The sequence below is a fragment of the Macaca mulatta genome, chromosome 13 (genome assembly GCF_049350105.2).
Source record: "Macaca mulatta isolate MMU2019108-1 chromosome 13, T2T-MMU8v2.0, whole genome shotgun sequence".
Taxonomy (NCBI): Eukaryota; Metazoa; Chordata; class Mammalia; order Primates; family Cercopithecidae; genus Macaca; species Macaca mulatta.
In genome coordinates, this window is record NC_133418.1 from 5514417 (window position 1) to 5541063 (window position 26647).

Consider the following 26647-nt stretch of genomic DNA (forward strand, 5'->3'; position numbering starts at 1 on the left):
ACCTACCTCGGCCTCCCAAAGTGCGGGGATTACAGGCGTGAGCCACCGCGCCCAGTGGTTCTCTCTTTTTTTTAACATTGCACTCCATGCTCCAATGCACATATTTGTAAATGCTCCTGTAAATAAACATCTTTGTAACCATGGAAGAACATCTCTCTAATAGCTACACAGAAATCAAAGCATTGGCTCTGCTCATTTAAATAGATACTGTCAAACTGCCATCTACAGTGACTGTACCAATCCCCATGAATGGACATCAAGAAACAGAGCATAAAAGACAAAAAGGGAAAAAATTAAATGTACATCTATAGAACAAAGGATCAGGATCTAGAATAGAAACACTCCTGTGACTAAGCAGCATTTCTGAAACTGGCATGGGTAGGCGGCTCACAGCAGACACAGGCGCTCAACCTCACTGTAGCCAGCAATGAAAAACGAAACAGCACTTTTCTCCTGTTGGACTGTCACAATGAATGGAATCATGGTATATGAGCAAAGTGCTGATGAGGCGCTGGGGAAGCGGGCCTCCCTCAGGCTGCCTGCCACGTGCCAGGCCCTCTCTCGAGGGCTCTCCCAGTGCGCACTCACCTCGTCCCACAGTGACTCTGAGGCAGGCCCTATGATGACCACTCCCTGTACAGAAGAGGAAACGGAGGGGCAGACAGCTAAAGTGACTTTTCCCAAGGACATGCAGCTAGAAAGCAGCTTCTCACATAGTCCCTATTTTCTTCTAATACTTACATAGTTTTGTGTTTTTATATTTAGATATTTAATCTTGTAATTTATCTTTGTGTGTGGGATGAGGTAAGGATATCACTTTATTTTTTTCCAAATGAATAGATGTCTCATATGAACTAATTTAGAATATGATCATCTGCCCGGGCTTAAACACTTTTAGCCACACCAGATCTCCTCCCTCGCTTCCAGAGTGACCAGACTGGGGCTCTTCCTGGGTCATCTGGCCTCATTTCCCTGCCCAGCAGCATGGATGCTGACCAAGGCAGGGGCATGGAGAACTGGTCTGTGTACCCTTTAAAGGCAGTTGGAGACAGGGTGGCGGCTCAGCTGGATAGCAGGTCCCGCAGGTCACTGTTGCAGGGCAGCAGGTCACATGCTAGCCGTGCCTTTCGGTCCCGGACGGCCTTCAGGGCTGGGCTGTGTTGCAGGAGGAGGGAGCAGATGTCCCCGTGACCCCTCTCAGCAGCCTGTGGAGAGAGAGGCTGCAATCAAAGGGCATACCCCGCACTGGGCTCTGCTCTTTCTTGTTCCACTTTCAGGGGCTTCTTCCTTCTAAAAAAGAGGCCTCTCGGGGTGCGGTGGCTCACGCCTGTAATCCCAGCACTTTGGGAGGCCGAGGTAGGCGGATCACTAGGTCAGGAGTTCGAGACCATCCTGACATGGTGAAACCCCATCTTTACTAAAAATACAAAAATCAGCCGAGTGTGGTGGCATGTGCCTGTAATCCCAGCTACTCAGGAGACTGAGGCAAGAGAATCACTTGAACCCGGGAGGTGGAGTTTGCAGTGAGCCAAGATCGCGCCATTACATTCCAGCCTGGGCAACAGAGCGAGACTCCAACTCAAAAAAAAAAAAAAAAAAGAGGCCTCATGGAAACAGAGACATGGCTGTTTGAGTAGATTTCTTCTAATTCCTACCAAATCCCAATGACTTTATACTGATCTGTGGAGTATCCCAGTGCCATTCTCACAGTTAGCCTGAGTTTTTCTTTCTTGTGTCCTTTGCGAACTGTCTTTGGCCAGACCTACACATTAAAAACGAATACAGCACCTTGTATCTCCAGGCATCGCTCACAAGCCTGCACACATCACCTACAGGGTCTGTGCACTGTGGGCACAGGAGGCACCAGACATGGCCCCCACCCTTTAGGAACTTTTATTCATTTATTTTCTTGTATTTTTTAATTTTTACTTTGCGTTTTAGAGACAGGGTCTCACTCTATTGGCCAGGCTGGAGTTCAGTAGTTTGCGTTTGAGAGACAGGGTCTCACTCTGTTGGCCAGGCTGTAGTTCAGTAGTTTGCGTTTTAGAGACAGGGTCTCACTCTGTTGACCAGGCTGTAGTTCAGTAGTTTGAGTTTGAGAGACAGGGTCTCACTCTGTTGGCCAGGCTGGAGTTCAGTAGTGCCATTATAGCTCATTGTAGTCTGCAACTCCTGAGCTCAAACGATCCTCCTGCCCCAGCCTCCCAAGCAGGTGAGATTACATGAGATTACAGGCGTGCACCACTACACTTAGCTAACCTTTTTTTAAAAATTTATTTATTTTGAATTTTTAAAAATAGAGACAGGGCGGGTGCAGTGGCTCATGCCTGTAATCCCACTTTGGGAGGCTGAGGTGGGCAGATCACTTGAGGTCAGGAGTTCGAGACTAGCCTGGCCAACATGGTGAGACCTCATCTCTACTAAAAATACAGAAATTAGCCAGGCGTGGTGGCATGTGCTTGTTATCCCAGCTACTCGGGAGGCTGAGGCATGAGAATCGCTTGAACCTGGGAGGCAGAGGTTGCAGTGAGCCACTGCACTCCAGCCTGGGCGACAAAGCGAGACTCCATCTCAAAAAATAAAAATAAAAATAAATAGAGACAGGGTCTTGCCATGTTGCCCAGGCCGGTCTCGAGCTCCTGGACTCAAGCTATCCTCCCACCTCAGCCTCCCAAAGTGCTGGGATTACAGGCATGAGCCAAAGTTCCTGGACAGGAAACTCTGAGACAGGCAGGGAAAGACCGAGGCTTAGTTCCCTATGTTCTCTTCTTCTAAGACAGAAACCCCAATCCGGATGCCAGTTTCTAACCTACCTCCTCCAAAAAATAATAGAGTTAAGTTGATCTACATAGATTATCTTATTTAACTTTCACAATAGCCCTCACAGGCAAGAATCATCATTATTCCCATTTTACAGATGAAGAAATTTAGGCTTAATAAATGGCTTGCCCAAAGCCACAGGGCTAACGTGGCCACCTGGGATTCTAAACCAGGTTTTCCTGGACTCTTAATAACTCTGTGAACCACTATTATTTCCTACTCCTCCCAACAGACAAATTGATAGACTCCAGGGGCTTTTGAGAGGTATCAAAATTAACACTAGTGGCAACCACCCTCCCAAATTTGAATCCAAATCTTTACTCAGCTGGTCCTCCTGAGTAGACACAAAGCTCTCAATTCTGCTGCCTTAATTCAGGCAGTGGGATGTTGTCAGCAGTTGTGAGATGCATCCCAAATAATGTTTACAAAAAATAAAATATGAATGTTTGCGAATCGTTTTAAAAGACACATACACAGGCCGGGTGCTGTGGCTCATGCCTGTAATCCCAGAACTTTGGGAGGCCGAGGCAGGTGGATCACCTGAGGTCAGGAGTTCGAGACCAGCCTAGCCAATATGGTGAAACTCTGTCTCTACTAAAAATACAAAAAATTAACCCGGCATGGTGGTGCGTGCCTGTAATCCCAGCTACTTGAGAGGCTGAGGCAGGAGAATCACCTGAACCCGGGAGGCAGAGGTTGCAGTGAGCTGAGATTGTGCCACTGCACTCCAGCCTGGGCAACAGGAGACTCTATCTCAAAAAAACAAAACAAAACAAAAAAAACACGATAAACAAAAATGCACATATCTCACATTTGCATTATCTGCATGACAGAAAAAGGGATGGAGATGCACCTAACTACGGTAACACTAGCCAGGTATACCCCCAACAGCATCCTGGCTGTTTACATCTGTCATGTGAGTTGTAGCAGTAAAATGTCTGAGCAACATCATTAAAAACAATCTGTCTATCCAATTGGCAAGGATTTTTTAAAAAACCCAACATTCAGCTGTTCACTCAGCATGTATTCACTGGGCACCTGTGCTAAGTGCTAAGCCTGCAATGTTTTCTTGGGTTTTTTTTGAGACGGGGTATCTCTGTGCCACCCAGGCTGGAGCCCAGTGGCACGATCTCAGCTCACTAGAGCCTCCACCCCCCGGATTCAAGTGATTCTCATGCCTCAGTCTCCCAAGTAGCTGGAATTACAGGTGTGTGCCACTACACCTGGCCTTTTTTTTTTTTTTTTTTTGAGACGGAGTTTCGCTCTTGTTGCCCAGGCTGGAGTGCAAGGGTGCAGTCTCGGCTCACTGAAACCTCCGCCTCCCGGGTTCAAGTGATTCTCCTGCTTCAGCCTCCCGAGTAGCTGTGATTACATGCACGTGCTACCAACCTGCCTAATTTTGTATTTTTAGTGGAGATGGGGTTTCTCCATGTTGGCCACGCTGGTCTTGAACTCCCGACCTCAGATGATCTGCCCGCCTCAGCCTCCCAAAGTGCTGGGATTACAGGTGTGAGCTACCATGCCCGGCCTAATTTTTGTATTGTTAGTAGAGATGGGTTTTGCCATGTTGCCCAGGCTGGCCTCGAACTCCTGGACTCAAGCAGTCGGCCTGCCGTGGCCTCCCAAAGTGCTGGGATTCCAGGTGTGAGCTTTGCACCCAGCCCAGCTACAACAATTTAAACAGGGCAAAGCCCCAGCTGTTTCTACTGAGACACGCAGACCCCAAACAGGGAATTCCAGGGGTAGAAGAATTAGGAAAAGTTGAGTCCATGGTACGTACAGCTAGGCATACATCCAAGTGAGCTAACCATGTCTAGGGATCAGGAAAGGCTCTCGCGGGGTGTGATATATAAGCCGAGATCCACAAAAAAGGGTAGAAACAAGTCAGATAAAAAACGCGAGGGCAGAGGTACCCAGACAGGGGATAAGTCGTTATATATGGCTCTGGGGGGACAGAGTAGTAGGTTCCAGAAAATTAAAATGGCTGGATGTGGTAGCTCACACCTGTAATCCCAACACTTTGGGAGGACTGCTTGGGCTCAGGAGTCGAGGATAGTGACAGACCCTGTCTCTACTAATAATAATAATTATTTTAAAAGCCTGGGCAATGTGGTGAAGCTGTTTTTACAAAAATTAGCCAGGCATGGTGGCATGTGCCTGTAGTGCCAGCTACTTGGGAGGCTGAGGTGGGAGCATTGCTTGAGCCCAAGAGGTTGAGGCTACAAGTGAGCTGTGATCGTGCCAGTGTACTCCAGCCTGGGTGAAAAAGTGAGACCCTGTCTCTAAAATAAAATAAAATAAAATAGCCGGTCATGGTGGTGCAGGCATGTATAGTCCCAGCTACTCAGGAGGCTGAGGTGGGAGGATCACTCAAGCCCAGGAAGTCGGGGCTGCAGTGGGCTGTAATCATGCCACTGCACTCCAACCTGGGTGACAGAGCGAGAGCCTGTCTTAAAAAAAAAAAAAAAAAAAAGAAGAAGAAAAAAGAAAAATGATTAGTAGGGCCTCTGAGTGCAACACACCAGGGGATAAGAGCTCAGGAGAAAACTGGAGGGGTGGGGAAAAAAGACAAAAAAGACAAAAAAAAAAAAAAAAAAAACTGGAGAAGGGAGCAGGAGCAAACCCCAGGAAACCTTCACAATAACTCACAGACCTGGAGAAAGCAAAGCCTCAAGGACTCCAAGTGGGGGTGTGGCATGATCAGAACTGCTTTAAACCATCGCTCCAGGAGAAAATCAAAGGGGCAAGAGGGGACTAGATTTACACACATATATGATTTACACACATATGCCACACATGCACAGACCACCTCTCAAGGGTGCCTGCAAACTCAGTAAAGTGGCCGAGCAGGGTAGCTCACACCTGCAATCTCAGCACTTAGGGAGGCAGAGGCAGGAGGATCAGTTGAGCCCAGGAGTCTGAGACCAGCCTGGGCAACACAGTGAGACCCCATTCCTCACAAAAAAGGAAAAACAATCGGTAAAGTGAATGCCTCAAAGGATGGGCCTAGAAGGCTGAGGGATGAGGAGCTGGGTGGGAGGGAAACTCGCTTTCATGGCATGCCCTTGTTGACTCTTCAGATTGTTCACCATGTGTAGGTATTTCCAGCTAGAAAAGAGTTTAATTAAATGATCACTCCAGCTAACATATAGCAAGTGGACTACAGGGACAGGCAAGAGTATGCATAAGTTTCAGAAAACTATATGGAGAAGGCTGCATGCCATGTCTCTAAGGGAAAGAAAACTAAAGCGCCACCGTACATTTTAATTTACACGCTCAGAAAAAAAGGCTGGAGAATTATCCATTAGTCCTAAAGTGACGACAGATGAGCAAGGGGATTACAAATGATTTTAATTGTCTTCTCTCTGATTTCCTGTTTTCCCCATGTTTTCTACATGAACATGTTATAACTTCAAGGAAACAACGTTTTTGGAAGGGGGAATGGGCCCACCTTATGCAGACTGGTCATGCCGTCGCCATCCACCACCCTGGGGTTGGACCCATGTGATAGCAGGAGCCGTGCGATTTCAGTGTGCCCGCAGTAGCTGGCTCGGTGCAGAGCAGTGGCACCCCCGTGGGTCTGGGCATCACACTTAGCTCCGTTTTCCAGCAGGAACTGGCACACAGCATAGTGCCCATTGCGGCTGGCATAGTGCTGCAGGGAACAGAGATCGAGATCAGATGGGAGAAGCCAGGCAGGGGACAATGGTGGTGGAGAGGTGAGAGCATGCCCCCCCTGCAGCGAGGGGCTTGGAGTCATCTCAGGTTCCACCCCCAGCAGTCGTGTGACCTGGGCAAGCTCCTGATGCCTAACCTGAGTTTATTCAACTGAAAAATGGGGAAAATGATCATTCCTATCTCACAGAATTGTTACGAAAATAAAACTAAATCATTGGCTGGGTGCAGTGGCTCACATCTATAATCCCAGCACTTTGGGAAGCTGAGGCAGGTGGATTACCTGAAGTCAGGAGTTCGAGACCAGCCTGGCCAACATGGTGAAAACCCATCTGTACTAAAAATACAAAAATTAGCTGGATGTGGTGGCAAGTACCTGTAGTCCCAGCTACTCGGGAGGCTAAGGCAGGAGAATCGCTTGAACCTGGGAGGCGGAGGTTGCAGTGAGCTGAGATCACGTCACTGTACTCCAACCTGGGTAACAGAGCGAGACTGCATCTCAAAACAAAACAAAACCTAAATCACTGATGTAAAGCTCTCACACTAATTTAAAAAATCCAGGTTCACATGATGCTTAAAAAGAGAAATTTTGCTGGAAGAGAAGAAAGGGAGGGAGGAGGTAAAAGTTAACCATTGATCCCCCTCCTCATAGAGCAGTTGTCTCCTGAGTTAACGCTTCTGTCTCCTGACCCTGTGCTCCTCTTTAGCTCACCAGTGCAGTGTAGCCGGCTGAGTCGGGCTGACTCGGGTCCTCAGCCTTCTGGATTAAATGCTTCACTCGGCCCAGGTCTCCATTCAGGGCTGCCGACCAGATTCCTGCAGAAAGTCAACCAAAGGACCGAATGATGCTGATGACTGGGAGTTTCAGTGTTTGCTCTGCCTCGTGACCTCAGTTTTCTTGTCTATAAAGTGAAGAATATTCATCCCTTCAACAAATACCAACCGAGCACCTCCTCTGTGTTGAGGTTTGTTCTGAATGCTGGTGACTTAGCTGTGAACAAGACAGAGAGGGGCACGTCTCATGAGGACAGTAGAACTGGGTGGACACAGACATCTCCATCCCACTTCTAACACAGCAGTGCTGGATGAAGTAATGTTTAAAATGTTTGGATCTAGAGTGAAATTCAGGTCGGGCTGGGATTACAGGCACCCACCAATATGCCCGGCTAATTTTTTGTATTTTTGGTAGAGACAGGGTTTCACCATGTTGGTTAGGCTGGTCTTGAACTCCTGACCTCAAGTGATCCACCTCCCTCGGCCTCCCAAAGTGCTGGGATTACAGGCGTGAGCCACTGTGCCCGGCCAGAAACAACTTTTTAAAAATATCGGCCGGGTGCGGTGGCTCACGCCTGTAATCCCAGCACTTTGGGAGGCCAAGGCGGGCGGATCATGAGGTCAGGAGATCGAGACCATCCTGGCTAACACGGTGAAAACCCGTCTCTACTAAAAATACAAAAAATTAGCCGGGCGAGGTGGCGGCGCCTGTGGTCCCAGCTACTCGGGAGGCTGAGGCAGGAAGGAGAATGGTGGGAACCCAGGAGGCGGAGCTTGCAGTGAGCCGAGACTGCGCCACTGCACTCCAGTCTGGGCGACAGAGCGAGACTCCGTTTCAAAATAAATAAATAAATAAAATAAAATAAAATAAAATAAATATATGTAATGACGCCTCCAGAAGCTGCCGAGACAGTGTGACAATCTCCCACAGAAGAGAATCTCCCTGGTGAGCACAAAGACTGAAAGTTGCAAAACAAGAAGCAATCTGCTGCCCTAAGAGACAATCAGCAAATACAGGTGAGATGAGGGGGATTCGGGGAGTTCAGGGTGGCGTGGCCACAGACAACAAGCAGCAAATGCAAGTGGGAACACGCCTCCAAAGTGAGCCATTATTGCGCAATCCAAAAAAGGCCTTTTAACAGCAACATTGAAGGCGGTCAGAGAGACAAAGGGATAGAATCCACAAATCAACAGAACATGAGGAAAAACAAAACGGCCAGATCTGAAACAGGAAAGCTGATAAATTAAAAAACAGACTCACTGAAACAAAGCAACAATAGATGGGTCAAAGAGTACTGCAGACCCAGTCAAAGAGAATTAGTGATTTGGAATTCACCCAAAATGCAGTACAAAATGATAAACAGAAAAATATTATGGTGACTTATATATACATATGTGTATATATATCTTTTTTTTTCTTCTTTGAGACGGAGTCTCGCTCTGTCGCCAGGCTGGAGTGCAGTGGCACAATCTTGGCTCACTGCAAGCTCCACCTCCCAGGTTCAAGTGATTGTCCTGCCTCAACCTCCTGAGTAGCTGGGATTACAGACACAGGCCACCAAGCCTGGGTAACTTTTTTTTTTTTTTTTTTTTTGAGGTGGAGTCTCACTCTGTCTCCCAGTCTGGAGTGCAGTGGTGGATTCTCAGCTCACTGCAAGCTCCACCTCCCGGGTTCACGCCATTCTCCTGCCTCAGCCTCCCGAGTAGCTGGGACTACAGGCGCCTGCCATCACGTCCGGCTAATTTTTTTGTATTTTTAGTAGAGACGGGGTTTCACTGTGTTAGTCAGGATGGTCTCGATCTCCTGACCTTGTGATCCGCCCGTCTCCGCCTCCCAAAGTGCTGGAATTAAGGCGTAAGCCACCGTGCCCGGCCCAAGCCCGGATAATTTTTATATTTTTAGTAGAGACGGGGTTTCACCATCTTGGCCAGGCCGGGCTCAAACTCCTGACCTTGTGATCCACCCACCTCAGCCTCCCAAAGTGCTAGGATTACAGGCGTGAGCTACCACACCCGGCCAGTCAATGATATTTTTAATGTGCCACTAAATTCGGTTTGATACTATTTTTATTGAGGATTTTTTAATCTATGTTCATTAGGGATATTGGCCTATGGGTTTTTTTTGTTGTGTTGCAGAAAAATATTAAAGAGTGGTAAAGAAACATGGAAGACAATGTACCAACATATATCTAATAGAAGTTCAAAAAAGGCTGGGTGCGGTGGCTCACGCCTGTAATCCCGGCACTTTGGGAGGCCGAGGCGGGCAGATCACTTCAGGTCAGGAATTCAAGACTAGCCTGGCGAACATGGTAAAACCCCATCTCTACTAAATATACAAAAAAATTACCCGGGCATGGTGGTGAGTGCCTGTAATCCCAGCTACTCGGGAGGCTGAGGCAGAACCGCTTGAACCCAGGAAGCAGTGGTTGTTTTTCTTGAGACTCCATCTCAAAAAAAAAAAAGGTTAAAAAAAAAAAGACAAAGGAACTGGATACAATGGGAGAAGAGGCATAATACATACAGGCACAATAAAATGGAAAGGAAAATAAACCCAGAAAGTCGGTATGACTTGAAAAAAAAAAAAAATTCACACAACAGGCTGGGTATGGTGGCTCATGCCTATAATCCTCATCATTTTGGGAGGCTGAGGAAGGAGGATCGCTTGAGACCAGGAATCCAAGACCAGCCTAAGCAACAGTGAGACCTTGTCTCTGAAAAAAATTAAAAATAAAAAAAGTCCACAAAACAAAATAGATAAGCATCTTTTCCACATGTAGGAAATAGATAATAAATCAGTAAGCAAACAAAATAATGTAAGATTATAAAGGCTAAGCACAGTGGCTCACGCCTGTAATCCCAGCACTTTGGGAGGCCAAGGTGGGCGGATCACCTGAGGTCAGGAGTTTGAGACCAGCCTGGCCAACATGGTGAAACCTCGTCTCTACTAAAAATACAAAATTAGCCAGGCGTGGTGGCAGGCACCTGTAATCCCAGCCACTCGGTAGGGCTGAGGGAGGAAAATCACTTGAACCTGGGAGGCAGAGGTTGCAGTGAGCCGAGATTGCGCCACTGCACTCCAGCCTGGATGACAAGAGCAAAACTCAGTCTCAAAAAGAAAAGTAAATTTTTTATAAAATGTATTAAAGTTAATATTATTTGTAGGAGAGGTGATATTCCTAAAGAACATGTACCTTTTCTTTTGTTAAGATAGTTTTTTTTTTTGTTTTTTGTTTTTACTTTAAAAATAAATTTTATTGCATATATGAGTTTTACAACACAATGTTATGGGATACATATGGGCAGTAAAAGGGTTACTACAGCGAAGCAGATTAACAAATCTCTAGTGAAGTGGATCCACAAATCTCACACAGTTTCTTTTATTGGTGACAAAAGTACCTAAAATTGGCTTATCAAACACACTCTTGCCATTAATGTTTTAAAGAATGTATTTGTTTGTCTTCACAAAAAAAATGAGGAAATTATTTGCAGTAAAAATTGGTTTTTATGAAAGCAAGATGCCGGGCGCGGTGGTTCACGCCTGTAATCCCAGCACTTTGGGAGGCCAAGGCAGGCGGATCATGAGGTCAGGAGTTCTGAGACCAGCCTGACCAATATGGTGAAACCCATCTTTACTAAAAATACAAAAACTAGCCGGGCATGGTAGCACACGCCTGTAATCCCAGATACTCAGGAGAGTAGAAAAATCAATTGAACCCAGGAGGCGGAGGTTGCAGCGAGCCAAGACTGCGCTACTGCTCCCCAGCCTGAACAAAAGAGGGAGATTCTGTCTCAAAAAAACAAAACAAACAAGCACGATGATGGATACATCAGAGTAACTGGCCTAACTTTGGATAATGCAATGTTTACTTCTTAACAGCACTATTGACATTTATGGGCCGGATGATTACTGTAGGGAGCTGTCCTGTGCGTTGTACCATGTATATAGCATCCCTTGTCTCTACCTACTACACACCTGTAGCACCCTCCCGCCTGTGATAACTCAAAATGTCTCCAGACATTCCCCAAGTCCCTTAAAGGGCAGAACTGTCCCCAGTTGAGAACTACGGTGTTTAGGGAGGGTTTCTGAGGAGATGCCATTGGAGCTGGGATCTGAAGAAAAGCATCAGCTAGCTTAACGGCTGTAGGAAGTTCATTCGAAGGAGACGGGACAAGAAGTCCAATGGCCTTCACTCAGGAAAAGGTCTTGCATATTTGAGACACCAAAACAAGACTAGTGTGGCTGCGGCGTAGTGATTGGGAGAAGAAAAGCACGAGAAATAAAATGAGGGAGAGAAGTAGAGGCGGCAGGGGTGGGTCTACAGAGCTTTGTAGGCCATAACAAGGAATGATCTGATTTCTAATATTCAAAAAGCCGCTCTGGCTGCTATGTGAGAGTAGGAAACCCTGTAGGAGGGCAATCGTGGGGGCGGAAAGACCCTCTTGAGGCAACCACTTCGGCAGTGCAGAGGACAGTGGTGGGAGGGGCGGAGGGAAGTGGGCAGGTGCCAGAACCATGGTAAAGGAAGGGTTCCATGAGAATGCTTGCACAGCAGTGGCAATCGAGGGCTGCATCCGCACGGGTAGCCGACACAGCACAAGTAGCACAATGGCTCCCAACACTCAGAAGAAGCACCTTGCTTTCCCGCCTTCCTCCGTTCCTATTGCCACCATAATCTCTGTATAATCTGGGCCAAACGTGTTATCTCTCTGGGTCCCACAGATGAGATACCGTGCCCTGCCTCGAAGGATACCCGTGCGAAGTTCTTGCCATCTCTAAAGCATGCAGGCTGCCTGGCACCCGGGGCCAAACAAGGGCCAGTGCCCTCCTTCACCGCGCAGCCCCCAGGCCTGCAGCCCCTCGGGGGGTGCAATGCCCCAGTGCAGATTCTGCCCCCCGGCCCCTCTCTCCCACACCTGAGCAGGCTTGCGTCTCCCAGGGGAGGGCGTCTCCCAGGGGAGGTCGTCCCCCGCCACTCGGGAGGGTTTTGGAAACCAGTGTCTCGGCTTCCCCGCCGCCCGCGAAACAGGTGTCTGCTGGCTGAGCTAGTGAGAGGCCCTGGCAGGCTCTCAGTACGCGGGAACCACGAGTCCCGCCCGCCCTCCCGCACCAGGCCCCACGCTCTCGGGGCCCAGTTCACCCGCCTCTCCTCGGCCCCGCGCCTCCTCCTTGGGCCGGGGCCTGGGGAGAGCCACCAGGGCCGCGCGGCCGCCTCACCCCTCTCGAAGTCCATCTCCTCCAGCGTCTGCTGTACGCCGAGCACCGCGCTGGGCTGCGAGCAGCAGGGCCCATCCGCGCAGGGCCTCGGCGTCGCCATCACGGCCCCGGCGCCAGCCGACCTACCCCGGGTCTCACGCGCGGCCTCGGCGGGAGGGGCGGACGCAGGGCCCGCCCCGCGTCCCGGATCTGGCTGCTTGGCGTCCGCGGCTGTCGTCCTAGTCCCGCCTCCTCACCAAAACCTACCAATCAAACGCCTAGGCCTTAGCTCGAGAACCAATTGCAGAGGTAGGGCGGGGCTTGTTGCGCCGGGCCATGCCCCGAGGCGGCCGCGCGAGGGCGTCAGAGGCTAAGCGGAGGCGCTGGGTTCCGGGAGCTGCGCGCCTCGGGAGGGCCTTTAGGCCGCCTGGCCTTGCCGGGTGTGGGGATGAGGCGGCTGGGTCCGGTCGGGAGCTTTCCAGTTACCTTCACCATGACCCAGCCCTCCAGCGACCTCTCTGGCTCCTCTCTTTACCGCCTCTAGTCCCGCCGGGCCGCTAGGGCAGGGAGGCGCCACACGCTCTGCGGTCTCTTTTTTTTTTTTGAGACCGAGTCTGGCTCTGTCACCCAGGCTGGAGTGCAGTGGCGCGATCTCGGATCACTGCAGCCTCCGCCTCCCGGGTTCAAGCGATTCTCCTGCGTCATACTCCTGAGTAGCTGGGATTACAAGCGCCCGCCACCACGCCTGGCTAATTTTTTGTATTTTTAGTAGAGACGGGGTTTCACCGTGTTAGCCAGGGTGGTCTCGATCTCTTGACCTCGTGATCCGCCCGCCTCGGCCTCCCGGAGTGCTGGGATTACAGGCGTGAACCATCGCGCCGGGGCGCGCTCCGCGGTCTTTACCCCCTCTTCCTGGCACCACCCTGGGCCAAGGCCGATTGCCCCCGAGGCAGCGGCAAAGTGACGGCTGGAAAGGTCTCGTCCCCGTACCCCGCTCTTCCTTACAAGTCCAGCAAGGGGCTGGTGGTGGCTACAACTTCTCCTGCTTGTAGCTCTACCTCAAGGGCAGGGGCAGGGCCTTGGTTTGTGTAGAACCCCCTGGCCCCACAGTGGGCGCCGAGTTTACCGAATCGGTCTTCACGATCAAAACCCTCTGGGCGGCCGTCTGCAGACCGTGAACCCGCGCAGCGTGCTCCTCAGCAGACCCCAGCCTTCTCAATTCCCAGTTAAAACCCAGGCAGCTGCCTGCTCACGCCACGATCAAGTGTACAGGGGAGACCTCACTTCCACGGCCTGACTGGTTTAGAAAGGGTGCACGAGCAACAGAATGCAGGTTGGGTTCTGTGCCAGTCCCTCTCCAGGACAGTGGTCTGGTGCACACTGGGTGTAAATTCCTTCCCCCCCCCCAGTTGGGGCACTGAAGACCCTAAGCATTCGTGGTGGGTAGAAGGCTGGAAGTCATTTCTCCTCCCCTAAGCGGGTTGAGAACCCCATCCTCACACAAACAACGATCTCATCTCCACAACCTTCCACTCCTTTGGCCCCTCACTCCCACTAACCGTCCTGAGTTCTGGGAAGGCACCCCCGCCCCCCAACTCCACTTCTCCCCTGGACTCCCAGTGCCCTGACTTCTCCTTCTGGCCAGAAGCCAAAGCTGGCTCCCAAGGGGCTGTGGCCATGGTCTGGTTCCCAGCGCCGCAGCCACCACTGTGGGAAAACACTGGAGCTGGGCTGTTCCCTCCCACAGGCAGGCAGGCAGGGACCACAAAAGTGGTGGCCGCCCTGGGACTGTGGGGGAGGTCCTGTCCAGCCTCCCTCCACCCAGAGAGCTTTCCCTCTCGGTACCCAGAAGGGCTTTAGCCCAAACATCTTAGCCCCATCACAGAAATCGTTTCATTTTCTCCATTTTATTTGTCAATATAAAAATACTCAAATATTTACAACAAATAAATACGCGGGGACACAATAAGTTACACCGTTGGGAGCCCCCCTCCTAGGGCTGGAAGAGAGTATGCCATTATCCACAGCAGTCCCACCCTCTCTCCCCTCACACAGCCTTTCCCAGCCCTGTACAGGAAGAAGGCAAATATAAAATACCACTGAACCCCAGGGCCAAGTGGGAGGCCCCACCCACCCTTCCCCCAAAACACACAGGAGGCTCCATCTCCCTCCCCCCACCCTGAAAACATTCACAGCCCTAGGAGCAGGACTAGGCCCACCCCGAGCCCTGCACTCCCCCTGAAGGGGCACAGCACCCTGCCCACCCCACCCCCATATGTACATCGCTGCCCGACATTCGGGACAGTGGGGGTAGGAGAGGCAAAGTGATACGACCCCTTCCCCTTCATAGCTCCAATGACTCACCAGGAGGACCCAGGCCAAGGGAAGACTTGACAGAAACAGGAAGGCTATACCACAAGCGCGCACGCACGTGCACACACACACACAGACACACAAACACACGTGCAAATACGGACAAACACCCATCTTGACATTTCTGCCTTGAAAAGTTTTGGCGGCTGGGGTCCCGCGTGTCTGTGATTCACAGAGAGGAAGATGCCTCCTGCGAGGCTGGTGCCCTGGTGAGCCACACCAAGTGGCAGTGCCCGTGCTGAGCAGAGCAGGTCCTCATGGCCGGGTGGGTGCTGGGCAGTATCCGTCCCAGACAGAGCAGGTGCCCATGCCATGTCCCTGAGGTAGCTGGTGCCTGTGCAAAAGTAGGAGCTACACCTCCCACGCTTCCCGCCGACGCGGTGGGGGTTTCCCCTCATACTGATGACTCCTCGGGGTTGGAGTCGGGCAGTGGCTGGCGTTGCTGCAGTTTGCGTCTCAGTTCATCCGCAAGCTCAGGCAGGGGGTGCCCGAGCCCTCCCCGGTCCTCCCCTCCTAGTTGTAAGCGCACGTAACCATTGGCATTTGAGTTCCGCCCACCCCCCAAGTGAAGCCGAGTTGGAGAAGGCAGAGGCTGGCCTGGGATGCCTGGAGGTGGTGAAGGGGGGCCCCCGCCGGGCTGGCACCGGGCATGCCCAGGTACTATCTTAAGGGAGCCATCTGAATAGTAGTAACCGACAGGATCCCAAAGTTTCTCATCTGGTTCAGGACAGGGCCGGAAGGGGGGACTGGTGGGCTCCTTGGGCAGCTCCAGGGGGTACACCAGGGTCCTCTCAGTAGCCTTGGCCCCTTTCTCCAGCTCTTCCCGCAGCCGCCGGCGCAGTGACAGCACCAGCAGCAGCAGCACCAGGCACACGGCCCCCAGGGCCACCACCGCCAGCCACACCAGCCCCAGGTTTTCCAGGGGGGCCCGGGCCTCCAAGGTCACCGACGGGCCTGCCACGACAGCCACAAGGTAGCCTTCAGCAGCTAGCCGCGCCCCCTGCTCCTCTGAAAAGCAGTGGTAGGCCCCAGCGTGGCGGGGCTGGGCGGCCATCACAACTAGGGCCTGGAGCCGGGCATCGTAGAGGAAAGAGCCGGGCTGTTCCGCAGGCAGGTCCCGGCCCCCAAAGGTCCAGCGGGCATGGGCCAAGTTGGAGGAGAGGTGGCAGGGCAGCACCAGGTCTGTGCCCGCCACCACCGTGATGTTTTTGGGAGTGGCCCTGACTGTAGTGGCAGAGAAAAAGAGAGTGCATGTTAGTACAGGAAAGCGGGGCTAGGGAAGAGGAGAACAGAAACTCCAGCTCTGGTCCGGGCTCAGCCCGATGCGAGGGGAATGAAAAAGCTCACCTTTCTTACTGCCTCGGAGGTTGCAGATGCCTGAAGTGTCCGAGATCATCACGTGCTGGATCAGCAGAGATCTGGTAGGGGATGGAGGGTACATCAGCAGCCTGGCTCCAACCACCCTGAGTCCCTGCTGGTCCTGGTCTATGTAGAGCCCAACTCACCCAGAGTGGCCACCCACGGCCACACAGCGGCTGGTGTTGACGCTCCAGGCACAATAGGGGTCCCGGGCGAGGACACAGTCTGCACAGGAGCGGTACTTCATGCAGTCGGCCAGGGGCAGCTGCACCAGCTGAGAGCGGGAGCCGGCAAAGAGCAGCTTCTGCGAGAGAAGCGGGGCGCAGAAGGGGGGTCAGCCAGGGCCACACCGTGGGAGGGGCGGCCGGACCAGAACGCAGCACGGGGACAGCTTGGACTTCTGCAGGGGGCACAGGACGGGGCACCAGAAGGAGGAACAAGGGAACGAGGCAGAGCTGTAGTGCTGAAAAGGGAACTCTAAGAACTGCAGAACGCAAAGGGCTTACGCAGGCCAGATGCAATCCTAAGCCCCTTAGAGACGTGACCTTATTAGAAAGAGATGTGGGGCTGTGAGGCCAAAAAGTATAATCATACACACTCACACACATTAGTGCGGGAAATACATTTCTCTCAAGGCCCATCAGCCCTCACGACAGCAGCAGCATAACATAAGATGTTTTCCTGTTTCAACAGTGGATGCCAATCTGTGGGTTTCTTCAACCACACACTTTCTTTCTGCCATTATTCCATGTTCTGGGGGACAATTTTGAGTCACAATAGGTGGTAAAAGGCAAACAAATCAAAGTTCAGGAGGTGTAGTAAACATGCCACAAGAGTATTGCACAAGGCAACTGGGCACAGCAGGTCATGCCTGGAATCCAAGCACTTTGGGAGGCTGAGGTGGGCAAATCTCCAACTTGAGGTTAGGAGTTCAAGACCAGTCTGGCCAACATGGTAAAACCTTGTCTCTACTAAAGATACAAAAATGAGCCGGGCATGGTGGCATGTGCCTGTAGTCCCAGTTACTTGGGAGGCTGAGGCAGAATTGCTTGAACCTGGGAGGTGGAGGTTGCAATCAGCTGAGATCACGCCACTGCACTCCAGCCTGGGCGACAGAGTGAGACTCCATCTCAACAACAACAACAAAAAAAAACCTTTAGCTGGGCGTGGTGGCAGGCACCTGTAATCAATCCCAGCTACTCAGGAGGCTGAGGCAGGAGAATAGCTTCAACCTGGGAGGTGGAGGTTGCAGTGCACTGAGATCGCATCACTGCACTTCAGCCTGGGTGACAGAGTGAGACTCCGACTCAAAAGAAACCAAAAGGAGTATTGCACAAGGATATAATGCAAGCACTTCAGGGAAACAGTCACGGACATGGAGGGCGGGGACCAGAGAGCAGCTGGGGGCTGGAAGGAAACCACCATGGTGAAGGCGTCATAAACATCTCACAGGCTGGGAGGTCTGGTCACAGGGGCATGGTCAGGGAAGAGGCCAGAGCCAGGACCACAGCACAGCTTGGAGGGTCTGAAGGAAACATGGGAGTAGTTACCAAGGCTTGATGCTGGGAGTGCGGCCTCGTGACCTGGCTGTATATAATGGCCCCGTGCAGCGCAGATTCCATTCTGTTTTCATTCTCGTTTCCAGGAACCCACCCCAGGTTAGGCAAGGTGTGCGTCCATGCGTGTGTGTGTTCCTAACTCTGCACTGGCCAAGCATGTAGGCCCAACTGGGAGAAGCAGCCAGACAGACAGAGCGAGAAGGACAGTGCTGGGGACGGTGGCAGATAGGGCCCAACTCACTACCTTGCTCTGAGCCAGCACCAGGCTTCCCATGGGCTCCTGGTCAAACAGCTGCAGCTCTTCAATCAGGTGAACCCAGGGCCCCAGGCTCACGGCCTTGAGCAGCCAGCCATCTCCTGAGGGGTGCAGACGGGAAGGTGTAAATGACAGGGCACAGGGCTGTGGGGCAGCTCCAAATCTCCCTGCCCTGGGCACATGGGCTTCTGCCCAGCCTCGAGCAGCCATGCCTGCATACCCATGCACCCACCTGTGCCAATGAACAGCACTGTATAGGTGGCTCCATCAAGTCCTGTAACCCGGTCGGCCACCAGGTGGGTGAAGTTGGTGCCCTTCTTCACGAGCAGGGGGCGGCTCCACCGAGGCCCCACCTGCTCCTCCATCAGCGGGTGCTTCTTGATGAAGTTGAGGGTGTTGTCAGGCAGCTCCAGGGAGCTGGTGTAACCGTGGCGCCGGTGCCAGTTGTTAATGCACTGGGGGCAGGATATGGGGGGCAGGCCATCAGCAGGGTGGGATGGCACCGCAGCTAGGTGGGGAGACACATCCCTGCCCCAGCACTCACCGAGCCAGGCCGAGGGCTGGGTACAGGGTCGGTGTAGCGGCCCCACTTCTGGGCTTGCTCCCGGTACTCCTTGTAGGGGCCCTCAAACACCCGCTGGATCTCTTCCAACTGGTACTCACAGACGGCCGACAGGTACATGTCACCCCTGTCGCAGTGAGAGGGAGCCCAGGGTCAGGTACCCACCTTATCCCCTTCCCACCCCAGCTCAGGGCAAGCAGCAGGAAGGCAAGGCCTGGCACAAAACAGCCATGGGTACCAGAATGCCCTGGCAGCTCAAAAGTGCCACCTGGCATAGGGCCCTGCCTGTTCACAGGCAGCTCGGAAAGGGGCAGGTGCCAGCCTTCTCCTTGGCTTCTGGACACCTGGCTTCCTGGACTGCCTCCGAGGCCCGGTCCAGGTTCCCACCCATGCACCATCTCTGATCCGAACCCCAGCTCCTCCCCACTCTGCAGGAGCCCTGGCCAACTCACCACCGCGCTTGAAAAACCCCAAAGAAGGTGGTGTTGTGCCAGGAGGTGTCCTGCAGGGTGTGCACCGCCTGCAGCTGGTTGAAGTAGAGCTGCCAGTCCGGGGCAGAGCACGCCAGCCGCGCCTTCAGGAACGTGGTCCACTTCTTCTGCAGGGTCCGCGCGCCCCCCATATCGCCCTGGCAGATGGCAAGGGGACACTGCCGGTCAGCCCCGCCGGGCCAGCAGGGCTCCCAGGGCCCACCGCTGTGAGACTTGGTACCTTGCAGACGCGGGCCACACGAGCCACCACCTGCTCAGCATAGCAGTCAGACTCCACCGCCCTCTCCCTGAAGAAGAAGTAGACCTTGTCGTCGTCCCCCGTTAAGCTGCCCACACTCTCCGGTACATAGGCAGAGCCTACAAAGTGAGGTTCTGTGGGAACGGGAGGAGGTCAGCAGGGAGGCGCTGGGCCCTGGGGGGCCTCCCACCCATGGCTCCCACAGGCTCCCGGGGGCTCACCGTTGAGCCAAAAGGCCAGGTACTCTGTCTTCATGGAGTGGTGCGGCCCCATGTTACGCAGGATAATGGGTTCCGTGCCCAGGAAGTTGTTGAGTGTGGCCGAGTACAGCTCACCATCTAAGGGAGACAGCAGTCAGCTACAGACCGTACATGAGATATGGACACATCCGGCCAACACAGCCCCAAGTGGAACCAAGCCCCAAGGATTCACCCAGCCTGCATGGGGGGCAGCCACTCACCCACAAGGAGGCCAGTGTGGCCCTTAGCTGGGTCATAGGGACACTTGCCCTTCCCATCTTCAAACTCTCCACGCTCCAAAGTGAAGGTGAGCATGTTCTAGGGACAGAGAGAGAGGTGATGAGGAGATGCTCAAGGGCGGGGCCCTGGGGGCCACATCCAAGAGTCCAGAGAAGGGCGAGGAGGGCGGGGGACTGGGGATACCGAGATGGGAGGGCAGCACTCACGATGTAGGTGCACTTGGGCTGGAAGGCATAGGTGCCACAGGCGTACAGGTGGGAGGCATTGTAGGGCTGCAGGAAGCGGATGAAGTTGAAGCACTCGGTCTGGGGGCAGAAAGATGTCCGGTTAGTGAGAGCGTGAGGCCCAGAATGGGAGGAGACGCCCTGGGGTGAAGGCGGCACCAGGAGCAGCGTCCAAGCAGACGCCCTGGGGTGAAGGCAGCGCCAGGAGCAGCGTCCAAGCACCCACCTGGTTGTTCTTCCCTTTCTGGATACACTCAGTCTTCTTCTCCGCAGGGGCCTCCCAGGAGATCTGGGGACAGGGAAGGGGACGTCAGCCACGTCACAGGTACGGACTGAGCACGTGTTACATGCACAGCCTGCAGCAGCAACACAGGGACGCCCAGTGCAGAGGTATGGGCCCTATTCTCTGGGGGCTTCCTTCAGTACAGAATGGAAGCCCCAAACCACCCCACTACACAGAATTCAGTAAGTGCCAGAGAGAAGAGGAATGCCGCATGCTGACCCCAACCAGAGGGCAGGTCCCAGATGCCCAGTGGCAGCACTTCTGTGGGGGCCGCCAGGCTGAGGGACCACCTGGCCAAGCACAGCCCCTCTGCACCTTGCCCTCTGGCAGGCCTGCCTGCCTCCCGCTGCCCCACCTCTCACCGCTCCTTGCAGCTCCAGGGCCTCCATGCTGAAAGCAAACAGGGCCTCTCGGGCCCCCACGTACAGAAGCCCAGTCTGCTCCGTCAGCGTCAGCGTCAGGAAGTCCTGGATGCCCGTCTGGGAGAACCGCCGCACTACCGTGGCCAGCTCTGCAGGGGTAAGCGTGGCTGCTGATGGGCAGGACCCCTGGGGCTCGACAGCCCTCAGTCTTCCTCCATGAGAGCCACCACCCCATGCCACAAACAGATGCCAGTCAAACCCCCTGACTGGCAATAAAGGACACTTTTGAAACAGCCTTTGGCCCTGACAGCTCCACCCGGGCCTCCCTAGCCTTTCCTAGGCTGCGAGGAGGCAAATCCAGGCTGCTGGGCGGAAGGAAGGATATCTCAGCCACAGCTTCCGGCCAGAGGAAGCCATCAGACTGATGGCTCTTGCTCTCAGGGTCAATGGCACCTCCGGCCACAGGGCTGGGCTGGGCACCCCCACCCCACCCTCACTTCCTCGGCTGCTGCTTCCTTCTTTGCCCTGCTGCCCGCTGCCTCTATCAGAGTCCAGCAGGGCAGGAGGCACAGATGGCTATGAGTACTCCCTGCCTCAGGAAACCCTTCACTCCAGGAGGACCCCAATCCAGGCTGCCAGAGATGCGAGCACAGCAGGCCACTAGGACAGGCGGGGATGGCAGGAGGGGAGCTGGGCTGTGAGCCAGGCCAGGGAGGTCCGGAGAAACTAGGGGCTCAGAGAGCAGAGATGGGGCTGGGGCCTGGGAAGTCTTGCTGCCACCCAGCGTTCAGGGCACCATGACATTTATATAGTCACGTGATTCCTATATCAGCTGCCAAATATGGCTGCCAACCTGTCCTCAGGGTCCCCCCAAACCAGCCTTAGTCTCTGGAGGCAACGATGGCTCCAGACACAGGCCAGCATGGCAGGGCTTCACTGGCACCTGAGTGGAGCCTGTGGGAGGTGAGCTCATCCCAGGTCCCCAGAGCGCACGGCTGATACAAACACTTGACATCACCTTTCACACGGGTGTGTGCACACGGGGAACTGCGGGGTCCCCACTGTGCCCCGGCAACCATGTGAGCATGTGCACATACACACACACTTCCAGGGCCACCAGAGGGTATGATGACTACAGGGCAGTAGGAGGTCTTAGGGGGGCCCTGGGGAGCCAGCGGAGAGAGCCTCCAGTTTGTATTTATCCCGGTTCTAGTTTCTCTTTAGGCTCCCAGCACCAGTGACAATTCAAGAAGTGAGGTGTGGAGAGGGCGAGGCAGAAGGTTCTCCCTCGCACACCTGGGCAGGCAGTCTGGGGTGGGGAGTTGGACAGAGCTCCCCCAGAGGAGGCTAACCCCAGGTCCCAACCTGCACTGCCTGTTCTTGGACCCTGGGGTCACTCGAGTTTCTTAGAAAGCTGTGCCACACACATCAGAATAAAGGGGGGCAACTCCTCAACAGCCTGTCCCCACTTCCTCCTCACCCCTCCAGGCACTCACCCCCAGAAGCCACTGTCTTCCGCGGCACAAGGTTCCACCACACCTCAGCCCCAATGCCCAGGCCCCACAGCCTTGCTGCCAGCAGCCAGACAGCCCAGTGTGGGGCCATGGCGCAAGCCCCGGCTCTGAGCTTCAGGCCAGCTGTCCTGCTGAGGGAAAAGACATGGTCAGAAATCACAGCCAGAGAAAGCAAACCAGAGGGGCCCGCAGCAGGAGAGGCCACGGGACTCCTCATCAGGCCTTCCAGGAGCCCCGGTGCCCTCCTTCCCCTTCTCTTTGGAGGTGGACCTAAGTCCCCACACTTGGCCTCTGCCTAAAAGACCACGGGTCTCCCTGGGAAGCGGGGAGGAGTTGAGTCGGCTGCAGGCTAAACAGGCTCCGGGAAGCCCTCCTTGGCCTCCAGACCCCCCACTACCTCTGCACAACCGGAAGTCATTTGAGAAAAAAGGGGACCCCCCCCCCCGACATACACACTCAGGCCTAAGAGATTTGAGAGTTTCTTGAAAGAATCTCAGGCAGAAGGCCTTGCAGCCACTGGGGCTCCGGACCCCGTCAACACCTAATTCTGGGAGGAAAACTCCTTAGCGCGACGGGGGCATGCGGTGGGGTAGGCGGTCGGGAAAGCCCCACAGGGAGACCTGGTGCGGCCGGCTGCGGGCGGAGGTCCCTGTCCCGGCCTGTCCCCTTCCCCAGCGCAGACAATAGCCCGGCAGAACCCCAAACCCCGTTCCACATCAGCAGGGCAGGAGTGGGAGCAGAGCCGGGAGCGAAGGGGCCCAGCTTCCCGAGGCCCCTTTGTTGCCCAAGAGGGAGGCAGGAAGTGGGTGGGATGGGCGTGGAAATGACCAGGGCCTCATCCTGTTCCTCGCGCTGCCTCCTCCGAGACACCAGCCCTCTGGCGGAGGGGCGGCGGGGGCAGCGAGCTCGGGTCGAGTCGGGGACTCCGGCGGCGCGCGCGGGCGGTGGGGGGAAGGAGGGGCAGGGACGTGAGGGGCTTCCCCCACCCCGACCGCTGGCAACACGCCGCGCACGGCCGGCACCCGCTGCGCTCCCGCGGCTCTGACGAACCTTCCCAACTCGGGGACTGCGCCCCAGGGACCCTGGCCTGGGCGGGCCAGCGGGACTGGCTTCCCCCGCTCCAGCCTTCCCGTGCCGGGGGCGGAGATGCAGAAGCTGGGGACCTGCTCACCCCCAAACAAAGGGTCCCTGCCAAGACCCCGTCCCGGGTCCCCCCGGGTTCTCCCCTCCCCCAGCTCCAGGGATTTGAACGCAAACAAAGCGGCGGCGCGGGGAGCGTGGCGAGCCCGGCCTGCGGACGCCCCCTGTCGGCCCAGAGCCCCGGCGCGGGAGGCGGGGGGCGGGGGCTGCGCCCCAGCCCAGCCCCGCAAAACGCCCCCGGCCCCACCCGGCTCCTTACCCGAGGATCGGGCTGCACCCCGCGGCGTGCTCCGAGGATCCGCCCGGTAGCGGTGCGCCCACCCGCAGCAACCCCAGGGCGAGCAAACGGGCAGCCAGGGGGAGGGGGCTGGGAGGAGGGGTGCTGGCTCCAGGCGGGGCGCCCCACACCCTCGCCCACCCCGAGCGGCCAGACGTGGACCGCGGCGCTCCCTGCAGGGCGAGCGCTCCAGCCGGGGACAGCGCGGCCCGGCTCGGCCCGGGGGCCTGGCTTTCCGGGACAACCCGCCTCCCCAGCGGAACGGGCGGGCGGGCGGGCGGGGGGCCGCGGCAGGGAAATCCGATCCCACAACATCGGCCTCGCTCCAAGCCCGCCCCAAACTTTCCATCGGGGGTGGGAGCGCCGAGGGCAGTCCGGGAGCCTGGCGAGGATCCCGGCCGCGGACCGGACCGCGCGAGGAACCCTCACTGCCCGTAGCCCCTCGCTGGCGCGTCCCTCCGGCCCCGGGGCTGCAGGCTGTAGGCGCTGTGCGTCCCGCTCCCGGGACCCTGCGAAGCAGCCGCGCTGGGCGCAGGAAGGATCCCCGCGGACAGGAGTCTCCGCCGCCGCGGCTCCCCGCGCCCCAGCCCCTGTCCCTCCCGCATCCGGCAGCCCCTGCCCACGCAAGGGGACAAAGCGGCGGCTCCGGGGCCCCGCGGTTCCAGCCTCTCGCAAGCCCGGCCTCGCTCACCTCTCGCGCGCAGCTCCAGTCCCCGGGCGCCGCCCTCGCGTTCGGCTCCGACCGCCGTCCGCCCCTGCCCCGCGTCGCCGCCTGCCCGCGCGCGCCCGCCAGTCCTCCGCGGCCCCTCTGCCACCGCCCCTCCGTCCCCGCCCGGCTCCGCGCCCCTGGGCTCGGGCTCCCCGCGCCACCACGGCGGGCGCCGGCTCTTTCTCCAGCGCGGCCGCGGCTCTCCGCCCCCTTCCCCTTGACGTCAGGCTGGGGGGGTCGAGCGGAGGCCGGGGGCGGGCCGCGAAGCCTCGCTCAGGAGGGGGCTGCGACCCGCAGCGACCTGTGGACCCGCCCGCTCTCCGCCCGGGGGCTCGGACCTCCGCCCCTCCGGGTGCCCGGACCTCAGCCCTGCCGGGTGTCCGGCCGCCCCGGGGCTCGGAGTCGCGGGCTGCGCCACAGCGCCCGGAGGGAGGTGGGGCGGGGGAGGGACTCCGGGTCTGGCCACGGGGGACTCTCACTCACCCGGTCTTTCCGAAGTGTCCCCCGAAGACCCCCGGCGGGCTGGGCTGGGGAGAGGGACTCCCGACCCTGCAGTTGCAGGAACGACCGCGGGCGAGCCACGTCGAGGCGAGTATCCGGGGGAGGCACGTGGGGAAACCGAGGCGTCTCTTGGGGCGGACCAGAGGGGTCTGCCTTTTGGCCCCCGATTCTGCCTCCTTCTAGGCCCCGAGGACCACTGGTCCCTGCCCTCAAGTCTGGAAAGGGCTTCACCAGCGAGGAAGACTCTTCAATCTACAGTAGGGGTCTGCTCCTGCTTCTCACGCTTTGGGCAAAGCGCCTCTCCCCAGAAAATGACTCCTGGTGCCACTGGAAGGCTGATTAACAAGTGGCATGAGTCCTACTGTTCAGATGAAAGGGGCTGGGGGGAGCCACGCTGCAGAACCACCGCCACCTTCAGAACCACCAGCCTCCGCCCACAGCCACTCCTGGAAACAACTTGTAGCTCTGGCCTCATGGGCGGTGCAGCGTCCTTCCTGCCAGCTGGTCCTCTGAGCTGGGCAGGTGGTTAGAAGAGGTGGTCCTCATGGAGGACACCCCACGGGCACCTGGAGACAGATGCTACCTCCTGGCTAGGGGCAAAAGGCAGAGGTGAAGGGACTTGAGGCCCTGAGGTTTGGCGGTAACCTTAAGCCAGGGTGCAGTCCTGGAGGGGAGGAACACTTCAGGCCGCGTCAGCAGATCTGGATTATAAATCAGTCCGACAGCAGCTTTTGTTCTGGGTTAAAACTTGGCATCTGAAAAGTGGAGACCAGAAGAGTGGTGGAGATAACTAAGAAAAGCAGCCCAGTTTGGTTTCAGTAACAATTGGGTCTTTGCTGGTACACATAAAGGCCCCTTCTCCCTTGCTGGCCAAAGCCACATTTCCCAGCTCTTTTCCACTAGGAAAAAGACAAACGCTGTGGCCTTGGAGATGCTGCAGATAATGACTGTGGGATGGGCAGGGAAGGCCTCCTGCTTCAGCTGACAAGGTGGGAGAAGATGTGTCACCCTCGTGTTGATTAGAGACCCCCATCTATTCAAGCGGGGGGGTAAACTGAGACGCAAGGGCCCTCACTTGTGTTCTGTGCTTTAGATTTTTGCAACTTGTCTTGATGTACATTTTCTTACTCCACTCTTTAAAAAGTAAATAATCTGGAAGGCTGAGACAGGAGGATCACTTGACCCCAGGAGTTCAAGACCAGCCAGGGCAACATACTGAGAGCCTGTCTGTACAAAAGAAATTATTTTTTTGAGACAGAGTCTCACTCTCTCGCCCAGGCTGGAGTGCAGTAGCACAATCTCGGCTCACGGCAACCTCCACCTCCTGGGTTCAAGTGATTCTTCTGCCTCAGCCTCCCAAGTAGCTGGGATTACAGGTGCCTGCCACCACACCCGGCTAATTTTTGTATTTTTAGTAGAGACGGTTTTCACCTTGTTGACCAGGCATGTGCCACCATGCCCAGCTAATTTCTGTATTTTTAGTAGAGATGGGACTTCGCCGTGTTGGTCAGGCTGGTCTCGAACTCCTGACCTCAGGTGGTCCACCCGCTTATGCCTCCCAAAGTGCTGGGATTACAGGCGTTAGCCACTACACCCAGCCCCAAATTTAAAAGAAAAAAAAAAAACTAGCGGGGCGTGGCTGTGTGTGGGGGCTCACACCTGTAATCCCAGCACTTTGGGAGGCCAAGGAGAGTGGATCACGAGGTCAGGAGATCAAGACCATCCTGGCTAACACGGTGAAACTCTGTCTCTACTAAAAATACAAAAAAATTAGCCGGGCATGGTGGCGGGTGCCTGTAGTCCCAGCTACTCGGGAGGCTGAGGCAGGAGAATGGCATGAACCCTGGAGGCAGAGCT

The 26647-nt window shown here is 55.4% G+C and overlaps 2 protein-coding genes across 10 annotated transcripts; both read right to left on the minus strand.

The window, feature by feature from the left end:
* Positions 1-12657, minus strand: ANKRD39 (ankyrin repeat domain 39). Of its 2 annotated transcripts, XM_015112915.3 has the most exons (5): positions 12485-12657; positions 7208-7311; positions 6272-6475; positions 1030-1205; positions 1-116 (listed from the first exon to the last, which is right to left on the minus strand). In XM_015112915.3, exons 1-4 carry the CDS (start codon positions 12582-12584, stop codon positions 1062-1064), a joined length of 552 nt encoding a protein of 183 aa, XP_014968401.3. In that variant the 5' UTR covers positions 12585-12657; the 3' UTR covers positions 1-116; positions 1030-1061. The 2 variants fall into 2 exon arrangements, with proteins under 2 accessions (XP_014968401.3, XP_014968399.3); XM_015112913.3 differs by lacking the exon at positions 1-116 and having other exon boundaries at positions 801-1205.
* Positions 12658-14351: 1694 nt separating this feature from the next.
* On the minus strand, positions 14352-25177 carry SEMA4C (semaphorin 4C). 8 transcript variants are annotated; one of them, XM_077958489.1, is made up of 15 exons: positions 24773-25177; positions 22146-22291; positions 20650-20798; positions 20231-20293; positions 19987-20085; positions 19762-19858; positions 19523-19639; positions 19284-19435; positions 19025-19200; positions 18555-18699; positions 18243-18465; positions 17999-18111; positions 16342-16499; positions 16184-16254; positions 14352-16060 (listed from the first exon to the last, which is right to left on the minus strand). In XM_077958489.1, exons 2-15 carry the CDS (start codon positions 22252-22254, stop codon positions 15231-15233), a joined length of 2502 nt encoding a protein of 833 aa, XP_077814615.1. In that variant the 5' UTR covers positions 22255-22291; positions 24773-25177; the 3' UTR covers positions 14352-15230.
* Between the last annotated feature and the right edge of the window lie 1470 nt (positions 25178-26647).